At 43.1% G+C, this 17,793-nt stretch overlaps 1 protein-coding gene across 5 annotated transcripts in view; it reads left to right on the forward strand.

Annotated features, from left to right (window-relative positions):
* ARHGAP22 (Rho GTPase activating protein 22) overlaps nucleotides 1–17,793 on the forward strand; it is a 145,356-nt gene that overhangs the window by 122,593 nt on the left and 4,970 nt on the right. For all 5 annotated transcript variants that reach the window (XR_005567311.1, XM_027718363.2, XM_027718372.2 and 2 more), the window contains 5 exons: nucleotides 348–555; nucleotides 4,328–4,460; nucleotides 9,135–9,208; nucleotides 10,178–10,299; nucleotides 13,030–13,933. Coding sequence is in view for 4 of the 5 variants with exons in the window: in XM_027718363.2 (XP_027574164.1) it covers nucleotides 348–555; nucleotides 4,328–4,460; nucleotides 9,135–9,208; nucleotides 10,178–10,299; nucleotides 13,030–13,933 (1,441 nt within the window). In the remaining variant the exon portion in view is untranslated. The remainder of the gene's footprint in view (nucleotides 1–347; nucleotides 556–4,327; nucleotides 4,461–9,134; nucleotides 9,209–10,177; nucleotides 10,300–13,029; nucleotides 13,934–17,793) is intronic.

Below are 17,793 nucleotides of genomic sequence, written 5' to 3' on the forward strand. Positions count from 1 at the left end.
CTTCTTAGGACAGAAGATGCAATAAAAGTATAATTACTTAATTCAAACTCAGTACAGATGTGGATTACCATAAGCATAATCTTAAACCCATCTTCCTTGTGTATGAGATATGAACTAGCTTAGGGCAGAGGATAGTTTGAAGCACTCTTAAGAAGAGGAAAAAAAATCATTCGTCATATAATTCTTGCTTTTAAAAATAATTTTATTCTTCAGAGTCTGTTAGAAACTGGGCCTTCACAGAGGCTCCCCCCTCCATATGAAAGTTTCCCCCCCTTGTAAGCCCCGAGCGGTAGCTCAAGAGGAGTTTAAGCTGACACCCAGATGTCTTTCTTGCTCTCTGCTGTCAGGGATCTTTGGACAGCGGTTGGAGGACACCGTACAGTACGAGCGGAAGTATGGCCAGCGCTTGGCCCCGCTGCTGGTGGAACAGTGTGTGGATTTTATTCGGGAGCGAGGTCTTACAGAGGAGGGGCTCTTTCGGATGCCTGGACAAGCCAACCTTGTCAAAGATCTGCAGGATTCTTTTGATTGTGGAGAGAAACCCCTTTTTGACAGGTGAGTTGACATCACCAAATTCAGGCTAGTGTATTTCTGACATGTAAAATCTGCCAGGAATGTCCTTGCAGTGGCTATCCTGGCTTATGTGTTCTTTCCACACCACCATTCTCTTGATTTAAAATGCTGATGGAGCTTTCTCGTGCGTGGTGTTGGGTGTGGAGGCCTTTGCTCAGCTCAGTGCTTGAGCAAAGGGAAAAATGGGCTCATTAATCTATATGGGGCTACTCCAGTGTTTCAGCTTCAGCATGTGTTGAATGAAAAACATTGCTAGATTTGGGTGCAGCATACTGTGCAGTTGGTGGGATCCCCTCATAGAAGGGGGTATGACAGGGGTGAACTAGGTATCTCATTGCTTTCAGATGTTGCATTCTCCCTTGTCACAAACACAGCAGATCTGCCTGGGGCAATAGCTCAACTCTTCCTTTGTCACCAGGTTTCAGAATAGTCACCACCATATCACACATCTTCCCTGTTATGCCAGAGACTGTTATGCTCAGCTTAGTATCCATTCCCACGGGAAGACCTGTCTCTGAGCGCTCCATCCAAGGGCAGCCAGGGAAGGGGCAGCTCTCAGCTCTGATATCTCTATGTTGACCCTGAGCTCAGGCAGTCAAATGATCAGAAAGGTGAATGCTCTCAGGGCCCTTCCAGTCAAATCCTGTCCGTACCCTGTAACTAACATTTCCTCTACTCTGTCACATGTACATGCTGCCCAGAGTGAAGGTCAGCATTGTGCTAACCTTAATAATGCTTTGTGAAATAGGGCTGGACCCTAGCAGAGACCATTCAGGCATATTTGGATCCAAGGCCATTTTGTAGATCTGGCCTGATCCCTGTCTCGCAGATCCATAAGTGAGATCAGATCTGGGATCTTGTCTTGGAGACCTGGCATCATTTCTTGCTGGAACTCACTAGCACCATTTTTCCAGGTGATGCAGGTGGCATCTGATATATTACCAGCACATTAACCTTAGGGGATCACTTCCCTTGGACCTGCAGCTAGTTTCAACATTGCCAATAACTTCTCTGCCTGCTATCCAGGAAGAGCTAGAACTCTCCTGCGTGGGCAGAAACAGTATTTGGTCTCATCTTGGGAAGAATATCTTTGGAGTTTATTTGGAACATTCTTCTAATTCTTCCCTTCCCTCAGCTTCCCAGACCACCCATCCTCATTTCTTTGATTCTTAACCACAGACAGTATTTGCTCCCTAAATGGATGTGTCAAACATTGAGAAATATTTTCATGAAAAAATAAGTTTGAAATCATTAAATTGTCTCAATCTTTTCTTAAAAAAAATCTTTGTATTTTTAATTGAATGTCTGGGTGTTCTTGTTCAGAATTAGAATTATCTTAATTGAATGCTTATACACATTCAGTTATACTCCTGTGGAACAGGAGTATCTATGGAAGGAGTTAATTAGGAATGACAGTTTCAATTTCATGTTTTACTTTAGTGTTATCTATACTAATTTCATTGCTACAAAGATAAGCCAAGCCTCCACCCAGCATTTTTAAAGCAGAATAGAACCCTAAAGATGATCTCGTTTCAACCCCCTCCCGTTGGCAGGGACACCTTTCACTAAAACAAGTTGCTCAGAGCCCATACAGCCTGGCTTTGAACACTTCCAGGGATGACATCCACAGCTTCTCTGGGCAACGTGTTCCAGTGCCTCACCACCCTCGACACTGATCTACTTAGCCAGTGCAAATGCCTATGAAAATAAAGGTGCTATCAGCATCTAAGTCTCCCCTTTAACTAGAGATCTCCACAAAGGAATGCCTGCCTTTCAGGTAGTCGATGTGTGATATGATAACTGAAGGTTCAGTACAGAATTAAAGGAAGCAAGCCTGGAGTACCTGGCTGGTGTGATAGTTGAGAGTCTCCCAGTTATTGCCTTTTGCTTTTTCCACCATGTCCACTGCAACTTGCAGGCCCAGCTCTCTCTAGTCTTGTATATATATAATCTATCTTATGTATATGTATAGTCACAGATAGCCAGAGTGTAACTGCCTCTCCCTTGTTGCTAAGTGAAATGTTCCTCCTCCTAGCTAATGTAATTTTCTCTGTGTGTAACTAAAACTATCTAGGTATGGCCTGGGATGCTTAGGCAACAGAAGTGTGAAATCTTTATGCTTCTTTCCAAATCAGGTGTAGTGAAAGGAATATCCTTTCTTATTTCCTAGTTGCAGTCAGCACTTGTAGATGTCTTTTGTAACTACAGTGATCTTCCAGACAGACAGAGCCTGCCTGCCCCATGGTGGATCAGATCTCTGTGATGACTGATAATTAAAATATTTATTTTTAAAAGGCTTGCTTTTCCAATTTGGGTTTTTAATGCATATGCATGTTCTTATGAAAGGCCAGGTGTTGCTGTTTTGGAAGCACCTACAGCAGTCTGCTCCTATTGCACTTTCATGCCACTGAAAGTTTGGCTGGATTTCACATGGCATCATGGATGAAACAGTTACTGCAGCCAGCAGCCCTGAAGCTGTAGTCTGGGCTCTGCTGCTCAGTGATAGTCATATCCACCATCCATGCCTGAAAGTCTGCACTACAGAAAAAAAAGAATAATGAATAATGGTACTGATCTCATTTGTAGAATGTTTATAATCAACTGAAGAAAACCACTATGTGAAACTGTGGTATTCTCAAATATGATGGAGCTGTTTAATAGGAATAGCTTTAGCAGGATTAGAAGCAAGTGGTATCTGCTGACAACTTCCTGTTGTAATTTTTCCAGTTTTGTTTTAACCGTGTGTTCCAAAAATGCTTAAAAGTGTACTAAGTAGAAGATATTCAGATTTTGGATAGCAGAAAGATTTGAAGTTCCCTTGCCCAATGTTTATGATGTGTTTTTCTCTTCCTTAAAGACCGCCAGAATAATGGTGGGTAGGGAGGAGCTGGTGACAAAACCTGTTTAGACTTCCAACACTCAAAACCTTTGAGGAGGTCACCTGCAATGATTAACAAAGTTGTAAAACAGGAAACTTGAAATGAGGGAGAGGTATTGCCATACACCAAAAGCTGGATAGCTGGAAAGGGAAGAACAGATGCATCTTCATCGTGCTATCTAACACCTCAAACCCAACTTAAAGCAAAGGAGAGAAAAGAGGAAAAAGAAGTTCTGGGGTTGGGAGAGAAAATAAAAGCCGATATCCTGTCATAACAGATGTGCTAGGAAATGCCAGATACCCCAGTCTGGGGGAGGGGATGTGACCCACAAGCCGGGCAGCCATGCCAAATGGCAGTAGAGGACCTGGAGGAAATACAGCTTCCTCCATTTTTTTCCTAACGATTGACTAGGACACTTGGGAGCCTGGCCCATCACATGTGTGTGTGTGCTGGCTGGGGAGAGTATCAGGAAGGATCAGTGGGAGGCTAAGAGCTTATGTTTCATGGAATCAGGAGCTGAACTCTATTATCAATGCTGTGTGCTCACTGTGCACTTGCCTGGACTGTATTGCTCGCATTCCCGATCCACATTGGCTGAGGAACCGCAGTGCCACCCTCCCTGAAGCAGTATCATGGGCATATCCCTTCCACTGCCTGTGTTGCCTCAGGTGCATTTATATCTTGACAAAATGGGAGATTTCCCTTGTTTCCAGGTAGACCCTCCTGTCTAGTACAAACACGTGGTGGAAGAGCTTCCTTCCATGTGCCTACTTTGTCCCTGTCCCTAAGAGGGACCTTGATGCACCCCAAGTGAAAGGCATCAAACTTTACAGTAATGCGGGTTTCTAAATTTCCTTCCCTCTTCTCTGTTGCAGCAACACAGATGTTCACACTGTGGCGTCCCTCCTGAAGCTTTACCTTCGAGAGCTGCCAGAGCCTGTCATCCCCTTTGCCAAATATGAAGACTTTCTTTCTTGTGGACAGCTACTCTCAAAAGATGAAGGAGAGGTCAGTGATCCTTCTAATCTGTCTCCTTCTACATCAGAGGTTGTTCCCCAGATCAGTGTAGTATAATTTTTTTTCTCATCATTCTTCAATCTTGATTTAAATCAGTGAAGTCCCTGGGAACCTTCCTCTGAATTTTCCTGAAGCTGTGAATTGAGTGCTATTGTCACAGGCTATTGCTTGAAGCAGGAGCTTTTTTTGAAGTCAGTCTTGTAGCCTGGTGCTTCTTTTTTCTAAACAAAGCTGTTCTGTAGCATAATCAGCAAGAGATGCAAGGTAGGAAGGAGGTATGGGTTCCTTTCCCAGCCTTGCTGTTAACCCATTAGCAGTCTGTATAAAGTCACTCCCTTTCCCCGTGTTTTCCATTTTAAATATCAGAACAACATATTCTGCTTCCCAAAGTTTTTGGTGGATGAGACAGTGATCAGTGCAATGGCCTTTGTATTTCTTAGAGGAAAGGCACTACAAAAGAGCAGACTATGCTATTATCCCCAAATGGGGGGGGGAAATAATGCTATGAATACTTTGCCAGAACCTTCTTATGATATTCTTCTCTTTGGTTTCCAGGCAAGGGAAGGGGCTGACAAAAGTCATCAAGTCTGTGGCAATCATGGAAATTTTGATTCACTGATTGAGAGGAGTAGGATAATTTACAATATGATTGATTGATTGGTTTCATCCATATTGTTCTTCTTACCTTAGTCCTTTGCTGTCTGCAGAGGCACGTTGGATCTGGTCTGATGCGGTGGAACTGTGCCACTTTCTAAACAGCAATTTAAAGAAGCTGTAAGGGCTGTTACTGGTGTCTTTCCTTTGCTGAAGAGGCAAAGGCCTGAGGGCTTCTAAGCTGCAGTCCACAGTTCTGTTTTCTGTGTGTGGTCTCAAGAGCATGCTCATCTTTGTCTTTGGTGGGATTCTGTTCTTCACTGCGAGCCTGGAGTTCACCTTCAGTTCAAGTGGCAGAAGGATCTGGGGAGATTGTCCTTCATGATGCCCATATGAAGAAGCTTGTTTGCATGCCTCAAATGTAGCATATGTGGTAATATAAGATTTTATGGTTAAAAGGCAAGTTTACTGCTCTCAACACTCAAATGATGTAACCTCCAATCAGCTCCAAGAAAGCAAATTTCTGTGCATGGCACAGTATATTACCACAGGTGAATATGCATTTGCATCCTGGACACAACCACATCAGTGTGTCAGTGCACTAGTGTTGTCTTTTCATAGGTAGAGGGTATGTGTCTACTAGCTCCAAAACTTGCTCATTTTCTGCCTTACCCTCAGTGAACTCAGGCATCTCTGCAGGGTGCTGTGTTACAGACCACACAGCGGTTATTTCACAAGAAACAGCAGTACTTCTGAGGCGGTGGAGCTGGTTTCATTTTGGTCATAAGATGTGCAGACTGAGAAGTTTTGGATCCATTAAGCACTGTTGCACAAGAGTAGAGACACTGCCAAATTGGGCAAACATAATTGTATATCACTGCTCAGCTTATTAACTACGTTGTCTGCCTGATTTTGCCTGCACAGGCTGCAGCAGATTGGGAAGCAACATCTGTGTTGCTTCTGTGGGAGCAAGGTCAGACTCAAATGACTTGTAGTGCAGAATTCTCTTTGGATGAGAAAGGTGATGGGGAGCACAAGATAGCCAAAATGAAAGCTTACAAAATACAGCACTGGTCCTAGCACAGAGTTGTTTTGTTAAGCTGCTGTTGTAAACATAAGCAATTTTATTTTTCAATAAAATCTGGAACCTTAGCAAGGACTGTTTACTTTTTCAGAAAGGAAGGTGGAGTGCCCACACCAAGGGTGGAGATGCTGTACGTGCACAGTAGCATGTGGAGCAGAATGTAGCACAAAGTCATACCTAGCCTGTGGGGCCTGACTCGCCGCCTCCCACATGGAAAATCCCCCTGCCTAGAAACTGTGGTTTCATTGAAACCATAATTTGTAACACATAATGATAAGCAGGGAATTTAAAAATCAAAACATATTTATTAAAGAATAAAACATTATTTAAAACAATTATCTCCATTGTTGTCGTTGTTAGAACAGCATGGTGTTTAGTTTGAAGTACTATTTTGTTTTCATTTTTTACTTGGAACTTGAAATATCAGTTTCTTTAGTTTTACACACCCACTCTCCCCCCCTCACCCAATAGAACCAGAATTGCTCAAGGCAAATTAGCCATTCGAATAAAACTTTTGGCACCTTGTGCTGCTACATTGTGATTGTGGATAGAAATTGCTATGATTTTAGCTTGGCCTAACTCCAGCACTGCGCTAAGCTTTCCATTTTTCATTCAAATTGCTTTTCATCTCTTCGTTCTGTATCCAACTCATCTCTGGTATTCAATTGCAAACAGAAACGTAACAGAGACCTTAGATTGTGCTGAGGTCTCCAGGTATCTCAGCAGGACTGCAGCATTAAAAAAGATTTGATTCTGATCCCGATTGATTTGGAGAAGGGATCAAAAATTAAAAACAATTTTAGAGAAAGAGAGATCTTCAAATTTCTAAAAACTCATTTGAGTCTGAGCTGACTTGACATGGTAGTATTCAGCCTTCACTGCTACCTGTACTCTAGAGTTGCACAGCAGTTCAGTGGATTGAACACATGGCTTTGAGTTTTTAAAGAGGGATCTGAATTTGGATGAGCATCTAAAGTGTTACTAGTTTTCCAGCCAAACTAGAAGCTCCAAATTGGTGCTGATCTGTTACACACAGTGCAAAACCCTTGGGTTTGGGATAATTTGTTGGAAAGCAGCATTTTCAAGGAGGTAAGAGTTATCACTGCAAAATCCCACGATGAATAACAGTGCAGTGCTTGTGTTGCTTGCTGGGCTGCAGCCATAGCATGGTCAGTGCTATTTGTTAATTCAGCGGTTTCGAGCTTGTGTTTTCCTTTACGCTTTCGCTGTGGTGTTACCAGGCTCAGCCTTCTGCCCTCTTGCAGTTCAAGTGGTTGGTGGGTACAAATCTGTGGCACAGCTTATAAATGCTGCAGTAGGAGAGAAAGCTTTTTTTAACCTGGCAGGTGTTTCTACCTTGATAAATATGAAGATACTTTCTGTATAATACCATGTTTGAGATTCCTTGTGACAGAGCATGAATGATGAATTTTTAGAAGCTTTTCTTCTTTCAGGTAGCATCTTGTATCTTTAGGTCATGTTCCCTGCTGTTCACAGCTGCCTGCAGTTTTCTTTCTAAAGCCTCCTCTTGCTTCCAGTGGAGCTATGGTATTTTAATGCAGAGTACTTGAAATATAGTGCCAAATACCATCTTGATTTCCTTATTTGAAATAAATTGGGTTACAGAGCAAAATTCAAGAGGGAATTAGGTCTGTCAGCTCACCCATTTCTAGTTCAAACTTGTCACTTGAAAGCTGCTTGACCTGAACAACTGACCTTAACCTTCATGTCAGTAGCAGCTGTTCTTGATTCAAAAATTTTCAGAAGTTAAAAAAGAAGATTGTGATTTTCAAAAGCGACTGGCCTTTTATTGCTGTCTCCATTGTTGTCACTGTTAAAACAGCATGGTGTTTAAGCTAAGGAATTAAAAAAGGCCTGCTGCTTTTAAGAATTGTGTTTTATGTTTTAGGTTTTTACTAGAGAAGTTTTTTTTTTGTTTGGTTTTTTTTTTTTTTTTTGTGATGGGACGTACAGAATAAAGAAGTACCTATACATTTAGGACATTAAGGAGAAAGGTAGGATAGAGACTGCTCTCTGGATCTTTCTGACTTATCTGGACCAGAGAAATCAGGAAGATCTTGCAAGAGTCTGGCCAACAGAATTCCCTCCCTAACAGTCCTTAATAAATTGAGGAGAGTTTGAAATGAATGTCCAACTGCACTTCTTTGGCCCCGAACCAGTTGCTTCTGGAATGTCTCCATCATTAGTTTGCAGCCCTCTGTCATCAGCTATCACTCTTCATAATTGTGCTTCGGTATCTATTTTTCTACAAAAGGTTTAATTGTCCCCAAAAATAAGCAAATATCCAGGGCAACTGCAGCATTGACAGGAAGAAGCAAATGATACTTAGGACTGTAGCAGGACAATAGCCTTCTGAGTCAGAGGTTTTCATTATATGATTTAAATAGCTTCAGGGTTTTAAGTCATTCATTCAGCTGATGTCTCATCTTACGTTTTAATGTGAAAACAGAAATTTTGTGAGGAAGTATGTTCCCGGTCAGAATGACTGCAAATAGAAGTATGTAATTAAACAGGAGGTAGTTGGAGTGTCATTTAGCTTTTTCAAGAAAAACTCTCCTCTGCTCCAGTTGAGCATTACTGCGATGTGTTTGTACTGCACTCAGTGCCTCCAAGTTTCAAATAGGCCATGTCCTGCAAAGGCACATCTGCTGGTACATTGCCACTGATGCCAGTGGGCAGGCTTTGAAGGCTGGCAGGCTTTACTAATTGAAGACTTCTACATCAACCATTAAAGTTGACTGGAGGATTTCCACTGAGAACTGAGTCAAGTTCCGGACATTGTGGTTTCTTTTGTTAATAAACAGTGCATTAGATGACACCTCTTTTAAAGCGAAGCGTCCTTGTGTTGTCATCTGTTGTGCAGCATTTGGCCATGGAAAGAGGACTTTGTAGTACTGAAGGAAAGTCACATCTGCTTTGCAGCATTTACATTAATATCTCTCCTTCTTGTTTTTCCCGTCCCTCAGGGAACCCAGGAACTGGTTAAACAGGTGAAGAATTTGCCCCAAGCCAACTACAACCTCCTCAAATACATATGCAAGTAAGTGAAATTAATTAACACTTGGAAAAGTCTTTAAGTTTTGTGAGGCTTACATGCAAATAATATACTCTGAATGTATGAATATTCAGACATCACTTACGTGTAAGTTACTGCTCCTATAAAACATTCAGAGGTGAACGAACAGCCTGCCTGAAGGAAGCTCTTGGTTTATCCAAGAGCATCGGCCAAGCAAATTGCTGTCACCCACAGCCTTGGCAGCAGGCATGAATGATACCAATGTATTATATTGTTTATTTCAGAAGTACTTACAGACCACTAAAGAAAGACATTATTTCTACGTATTGCACACTTGGAAAATTTATGACACAAGCTGAGTAGCAGATGCAGTCAGAACAGCCAGTCTGGCATCTGCTCTGGTTTGGAAGTGTGGTTAGGAGTAGCTTCCTCTTGGATTCCAGGGACTCCACAGCCTTGTCTCCCCTCATCTCTGTGCTGATTTTCCCAGTTTTTGGGCTGCCTTTTTATCCGGAAGTTGGAATGAGATAATCTTTAAAGGTCCCTTCCAACCCGAACCATTCTATGATTCTGTGATCTGTATTTTGTTAAATTCAAGCCTTTTTCACAGACTGCTAGTTCTAGGACAAGGAGAAGAGTGAAATGTCTTTTTAATTATGTTATGTCTGTAAGTGAAAACTATGTCAATCTGTGTAATTGGAGAATTCCTATAAAAATGCAAAAAGCTGTCCTTTCAGACCGAGTAGAAGGCTGGATCCCTGCTAGATGGGTACTTCTGACAGAAACCATCCTGTCTTCTCTAGTTCATACACTAAAAGGGATCTGGGGTAATTACTGAGTATTTAGGCTGCGTTAGTCCCCAGAATCATTTCAGGTGTCAGGGTTGTATGAAAGTAAGACTAAACTGTCCCTGCCCCAGAATGCCTATAGTCTAAGAAGTGACTTACTTATTATTCCCCTCCTGCTTTGATTTTTCTGGGGGGGCTTTTCAAGGTTCCTCGATGAAGTTCAGGCTCACTCCAGCATTAACAAGATGAGTGTCCAGAACCTGGCTACAGTATTCGGACCAAATATATTACGTCCCAAAATGGAAGATCCGGTGACCATGATGGAAGGTAGGTACTGCTCTTGTGAGACAGCACAACAGCTGTGCTTTGGAGCTGTAGGTCATGCATTTGTTGGTAGCTGATCAGTAGCTGCACAGTCAGAACAAGTCAAGCCATCCATCAGTGCCTATGAAGGGGGTGTATTGGTTGGCCTCTCTTACTCCATTTGCTGCTGGTCTGGGAGTGTCTCTCCACTATGTGGAGATGCCTCTGCCACCTGGAAACTCTTTTTGAACCTACTGCTAAAATGAAAGCTCACATGTTTTTCAGAGGACCATGCTTAAGTACCAAATTGCTGTCATTTAGCAATGGTGCATTTCAGTGGTTATACAGCAACCTGTAGAAAACATCCAGGCCACAATGAGAGGACTGTAATTTTTGCTGTGCCACAGTGGCTATAACTAGGTGTCTTAGAAGTGTAGTTTTCTAAGCAGACTGTATATGGGTCAGAACTTCACAGAATGCAAGAAATGAGTTGAAAATCATTAATTTTGGATGTAAAATCATTAATTTTGGATGTAAAAATCTGAAACTTTAAAATCATCTGCTTCTGTATGGGTCGAGTAGGCTGACACTAGGGCTGGGAAGCAGCTCCTCTCCCAGGTGGCACTGGAACACAACTACTGTGGGGCAGGCTTTAGTAGGGTCTTTGCATTGAGTTCTGTGGGCTCTTGGCAAGCCTGCACAGATGTGCAGTAGCAGGCACAGATAGAGATGCTGTGCCCAGGATGTTTGAACTTGGCTCTGGTGCTGCTCCTGAGCTGTAGGGGACAGCTGATGTGGTGTTCTGCGTGATGGAAATCCTTCACAGAACACCAATACTGTTATGCTGTAGTAGCAGCAGTGCCTTTAGGTCTGCACAGGTGATGTGCAGATGTTGCCCATAATGGCAAGTCACTGTAAGGACAACTTCAGAGCATGACCTGACATATTCTAGTTGTTCGGGGATTCAAAACCTACCACAGAGATGTGGGCCATATTATTAAGGGTAGATTTGAGACTTCCTCAAAGTGTGGAAGGTACAAAAGTCCGGGGAGGAGAAGGGAGCGTGGGAGCACATGCCGATTATTCAGTATTAGAGAGGTGGGGACAGTGGAAATCAGCCCGTGTGTGATGCTGTAACTTCCCCTAGTGGCCACTGGGCCAGCGCTGGTACGGCTCTCACAGCCTGGGCCAACAGCATGCTCTTTGTTCAGCTGGCACAGGTGACAAGTCTGGGTTCAGTTCACCTCAGGCATTTCATTATGCCATTCATCTGATGGCAGAGGTGCTTGTATTGTGTGTAGGTGCACGGGTGCCACAGATGCTGTGGTCTCCTGGTCTCTCCTAATCATCATCTAAAAACACTACAGTGATCTGACCTGGAATTCTGTATTGACGTAGATCTGAACTGTAGAAAAATTGGGATATGTAGGCTGGATTTTTTTACTTAATCATTATACTAATAACAACAGCAATAGCAATGTTTTGTTTTAGTTGAGGATAGAAAGTTGATCAGATAGAAATAACAGAGAAGTGTACAGACTCAATTTTTTTTAGCTTCAGGGTAATTTCAATCTGCTAAATAAACTGGTAAAGTAAAATACTGCACCCCGATCTTAACAAAAGCGCTCTAGTTGTGTCTCTCTTCAAATTTAAACCATGAATTTCAAATAGAAATATCTGAAGTTTGACAGCTAAATTGTTAGGAATGCCCTTATCTTCAAGACATTTATTTCTCTTCCTGCGTTCACAGACATAAAATAGAAGTGGTAGGTGAGTTCAGTACCTCTTGCTGTCAGGCCAAAATGTCATCATTAAAATCAGGCTTTTGTCTTGAATGCCTGAGTATGTTGGTCTTATTCTCTATTTTAGGTAGTACTTAAAGATAGAATGGCATATGCACTCTTTTAAGGGTTTTTCTCTTTTGTAGGAAGTGCTTTGTATTAGGTTTGGTAAGTGTGGTGTTCTCTATTACTTCATAACAGTTGGCTCCACTACTGGAAAACAATGATAGCTCATTTCTGTGGATTTAAATAATTGCAAGTACTTTCTGCACTTGCTGTACACCTTCTGCGAGTATCATGCAAATGTCATACTTTCTGCAAGTTTCTCTGCACACTGAGTGCAGCAGAAGGCCTGAGCTGAAATTTCTGGTTCTTCAATAAGCAAGTAGCACTGGGCCTGTTCAGACTATAAAACTGACTGCAACCTAGCTGTGTAAACCTGCTGGTTTTGGAAGCTGGACGGAGAGGTGCTTCATCCCAGCGAATAGGTTAGTGTGTTCAGGATCTTGCCATGCATCCCTGCCTGCACAGGGCTGCACTATCCTGCGTGGATGCAAACGCTGAGATTGATGCTGGCTCTGAAGCCCATGCCTGGTGTGGTACAGACCTGCCCTGTTTTCCAAGTGTCCTCCACCTCTGTCATCCTCCAAGGTCAGTTAAGCTTCCAGCCTGCTTAAGCAGGTCAGTTTATTAATCATTGCTAGTTATAATTTGTGCTCTGCTAGTCAGCTACATTCATGAACTGAACTGAGACCCACATCCTTCACAGTCCCACTTTCCAGCAAAAGCAATGACTCCTGTTCCTTTGAAGTCCTGTATAGAAAGGCCCAGAGTAGCTCCTTGTGCAGACCCATTGAAAGGCATGGCAGCCACAGGCCTCAAAGGAGCTCACTGGACATCCCACAGGCTGGGGATGAGTCTGGGAGGGCTTTTCACCTCTCCTCAACTGCTTGCCTTTGTTTTCCACTCACAGGCACCTCACTAGTTCAACACCTGATGACAGTGCTGATAAGTGAACAGGGGCGAATCTTTGCTGTTCCTCAGGCAGACGTGCCAGGGAGCCAGCTGGAAATCAGGCCCGTGCGGCAGCGCAGTACTGTGGAGTGGATCTCTGAGGAGGACGGGGAGGACAGCAGGTCGGAGAACAGTGCTCCCAGCCCCGCTGATTTGCCTTCTAGCAATGCTGTGGCACTAGAGGCCACCCCAGGACCTGCAGTGAAAAACACTCCTCCAGAGCATAGTGGCAAATTAACTCAGCCTGCCACCAGCCCCAGTAAAAGAGTGCAGACATTGCCTCCATGGAAATACTCCTTCCGCCAGCAGGGAGCACGGTCTGTGAGTCCAAAGCTCGGCAGCTCATCCTTAGATATCCCCAATCTCTCCTCCAGCGGGAACTGGTTGATGAACGGACTGTACTCACTCCGAGGCCACCGCCGGACAGCATCTGGGGAGCGAGTTAAAGACTCATGTTCCTCCCAGAGACTCTCCACTTATGACAACGTCCCCTCATCCAGCCTGTCCCTCAGCACACACAGCATGGCCAGCACTACATGGTCAACGTCGTCATGTGAGATTTCCGTGATGGACTCAGTCAGCAGCTGCCCAGCCTGCCGGGCCAGTGACTCTTCTGCTTTAAGCTCTCTCAAAACGGAGTGGATAACTCAGGGCTCGCTGTCTCAGAGCGAGGGCAAGACTGCAGACCTGGAAAACAGCATGGACAGGTTTGATGCATGCAGCAGCAGCAGCAGCGAACAGAGCGACCCAGCTGCAGCTTCCCGAGACTCTGTCCAATGCTCCAGGGCCTTACAGAGCTTGGTGGTGGAGCTAAAGACAGAACTGAGCAAACAGAGGACTGAGTATGAGACTAGTATCAAAAGGTAATGTCATCTGCAGGGGGGATGAGGAAGTTGTCTGCCAACATTAGCCCTGTCTGAGCATGAGCTCTGAAGGGTATCAGGATCTCAGACCTGAAGTTTGGGTTTAGATGACAGATCTGGTCCTGCTTTTTCCTCACTGCTTTCTGAATCCAGCTTTTCTTTCTCTGATCTAAGAGGTCATTAAAAAAAAAAAAAAGGGATTTCTGGCATACAGGGAAATCCAGTATTTCACATTCTGTGTTTTCAGTGGAAATGAGAACAGCACAGGTAATGCCAAAGTCTCCTCTTACTGTCCTCAGAGAAACAGCAAATCTTAGAGGCAGGAATTGGGACCCAGCGTGGTCAGGCCTCAACAAAGAACTCTGTTGGTCTGTGCAGGTGCTAGTATTTGTACCAAATCAGTCTGAAAGTGAGGGCTTCTTGTTGCTTTTCCCAACAGGAACATTCTTGAGGAAACTGCTTTTAACTATTCTGCAGTGGATTTTTTTTGTGGTGTTGGGACTGCATCTCAGCTACAACTTTTTCTGCAGCCCTTTTGTGTTAAACTTCTAGAAACCTTGCTTTTGTTTTTTTATGTAAAAAGTGGTCTTTGGCTCCCGTGGCAGCCCCTGGTTTGGAGTAGCAGCGAGCTGCAGCTTGTGCAGCAGACAGCAAACTTGTGTCATTATTTGCCCACTGGTGTTTCCTTGCACAACTGCTGGTATTATACTTAAGAGCTGAGCTCAGAAAAATTCCTCTAGTTTTCAGGAGAGCTGTGTGTGAGGACAGGGGCTGTTGTAGAAAGTAGAAAATATTAAGAACTAGGAAGTCACATTTATTCATTTGTGGGAGTTGGTATATTAGGTTTTATGAGTGTATGTGCTTAATAGAATGACTTTCAGGCAAGCACTCAGGGAAATATTCACATGAAAGCACTGAAGAAGGGCTGTAATCCCATTTTTTTACTAATAGTTTAGTTCTCAGGGTTTGTTGTTTTTTTTGTGTTCAGGTGTTGATGTTATACTCCTTCAATTACTAAAACTCTGGTAGCATTTCCATACCTCAGTTTACAGTCTCCCAAACCTGGTACCAAAAGCACACATGACAGTTGGCATAGTATAGCACAGCTTCAGGCTGCATTAGTTGCCACTTTTTTTCTTGTTAATTAATTAATTTCTCAGAAATGTATCTGAACTTTGATGTCTTCCTGTGGGCCAGCTGTTAAGGCAGGAATTCTACTTGCTACCTTCCTGCTTTATTTTATGATTTCCTATGGTGGTGACCTGCCAGCCTCTGCAGCACTTCTGCCTCGTGCACTGTCCTGCCTTGGTGTGTGAAGCTGAAAAGAAAAAGAGGCTGTGTAGCAGTTTCAGTTCCATCACAGAGTGGGAGAAAAGCCTACCCTCACCTTGTTGTGTTCCAGGTACAGGAGCTGATGAGAACATCACCAGTTGCTAGCATGGGGTGTTGGAAAAGGTCTCTGAATGAGTGTGGTAGTTCATGGCTTATTTGGATTTTTTAGATGCCCTACTGATGCAGAATGGGAGGAGATGAAGGTATGTGCCTTGCATTTAATTCTGCAGAGCTGCTCTGGCAAGCCTTGATGCAGGGAAAGAAAGTAATAAACAGGAACACCAGGCTGCACATTCTTACCTGCTGCCTGGGGGAAGAGATGGCTTTCCACCTCTTATTACTAAAATTGCTCCAACAGGGCCTTAAGCTGTGAACATCAGGGGCATCCAGGAAGACCTGTTCTTCATTCCAGCTGTTGAGCAGTTCCAGCTGCTTCAGCTCTAACACCTGCCTTTCCCCTTCAGCTGGACAGGGCAGAGAGCACTGTGGCTGGAGGGGAGGGCTATAAATTGCTCAGGTCTCACAGGGAAAAGTAACTGAGAGGAAAATGCGTAATGAACTAATAGTTTCATAAAACCAGGCAAGATGCAATCACAGCCTTTATGTATCAAACAGGATGACTCCAGCTGTTCAGGATTACAGCCTGAAGGATTGTGCTGTCAAGTCTAAGAATTTCAAGCCAAGTTTTTCAGCTCTCAAAAATTTTGCAATGTTTTTACTACATCTGCAGCAATTTACATGTGAAAAAATATGTTCCTTTTGAGACTGCATGAAAGTCTGTTTCTGTGGAAAGAGCTAACTAGCAAAGAAGGGAGGCTGCTTAGCAGGAAAAATTTAGGCTGCCTCACTGTCTTTATTTTATTGAAGATAATTTAGTCCCCAAAAATAATAATTTATTGCTTTACAGTTGTACATGTGCTTGTGTGGTTTGCAGAACTCTGTGTGTGTAGCAGGACAAGTTTTAATGAAAGAACATGAGCTTTCTCTTGGCACATACATAAGTGGAGGGAAAGCATAGTCACTACCTGCCTGTGGCAGATGTAAGGAACACTTGCTGATGGAAAAGCTGTTATTTCTCATCATCAACTGCCTATTTTCTCTCTTAGTCAGAGGGAGGCAAGTTTTATGGCCTGCCTGTAACCAGCCTGTTCCAGAGCATTTCTCCCTCAAGGTTAATATAATTATCAGACATTCTCTGTTGAGTTTTAGTAATTCATGTTTACCACCTGGACTCTTTAAGAAAATGGAAGTATCTTGGAGAGGACTGCTATGTTGTGTATGTAGAAATGCAGTAGGTATTGTTACCCTCTGTAATTCAGAACACAGACAGCTAATCTAGGCTGCTGTAGCTGACCCCTAAATTTAGTGGTAGAAAAATGTAATTGGCAGCTCAGAGCTGTAGAATGTAACAAAAATGTTTTAAAGTGTGTGTGTGGGGAAGCAACCCAGCTTCAGAAGAGTCCTATTAGGCAAGAAGCCACAGCTGGCTGGTGATAAAGGTCTGCCTTCACCAAGATGGGCCTTTTTTGCAGAACTTGGTGCAGGTCAGTGCACCTGTGTGTGACTTTCTGATTCACTGTGGAAACTGCGACAAGGATCCCATTGCCATCTTTACCTGCATGTAAAACAATGTAAAGGAACAGCCCAAGGGGACAAACTGCACTGCCTGCATAATTGCATCTTGGCCAGTCACAAAATGGAATTCAGACCCTTCTGGCACTGCCAAAGCCCCCATTTGTTTTTTGTTTGTTTGTTTTAGTATGGAGTCAGTAGCATGCCCTTGTTGAGTATAATTTACTCTGTCTAAAAATAACCTGTTCGCAGTTTCACAGAAAGGTAAGCTTCACAGCTGGGTATCACTGAGAGCAGGGAGTGGTTTCATGTTTGGGGTTTTTTTGGTGTTTTGGGTTTTTTTAATTATTTTTTAAAAATTCATTCTATTTTAAAGGGGGTACACTTTTCCCAGGAAAAGCCTAATTTTTTAAATCATATCCTAGTGATCAGAAATTCCTATCTGAAAATATTCCTTCCTCTTTATTAACATCATAACTCCATCTTATGATTAGGAAACATGACAGAGGGGACAGCAACTGCTTTGCCTTCTGTGCTTCTTTCAAGTCACAAAACCATGAACCTTGTTCTTTGACGTCCTTAGTGAAAAGCTCTGAGTCTTGCACTAGAGTTTGTGCCCAGATTAAATTTAAAGACTGTTCTTCAGATTCTTCCTCACATGACATGTTGGGGTTTGTAAAATCTTGTACCCCACCCCAGGGTCAACAACAAACTTTACAGAAAATACCATTAAATGGATGGTGAGGAAGGACTCCGACCTGATCTACAAGGATGTTGCTCTGTACTGGATATCCATATAGAGAAACAGTATCAGGATGAAAACAGAGGTTAAAAGATTATTTCAGAGTTATACATTTGCACTCAGCCTAATTGAGGAGTTACTACATCTCCTCAGACATCCAGTCTTGTGCCCTAAAGTAAATGTCATTTTCTAAGATTTGAGCATATTTTCTCAA

This window comes from Pipra filicauda, unplaced genomic scaffold, assembly GCF_003945595.2.
Source record: "Pipra filicauda isolate LSUMZ 115617 unplaced genomic scaffold, ASM394559v2 scaffold96_size2947999_pilon, whole genome shotgun sequence".
Taxonomy (NCBI): Eukaryota; Metazoa; Chordata; class Aves; order Passeriformes; family Pipridae; genus Pipra; species Pipra filicauda.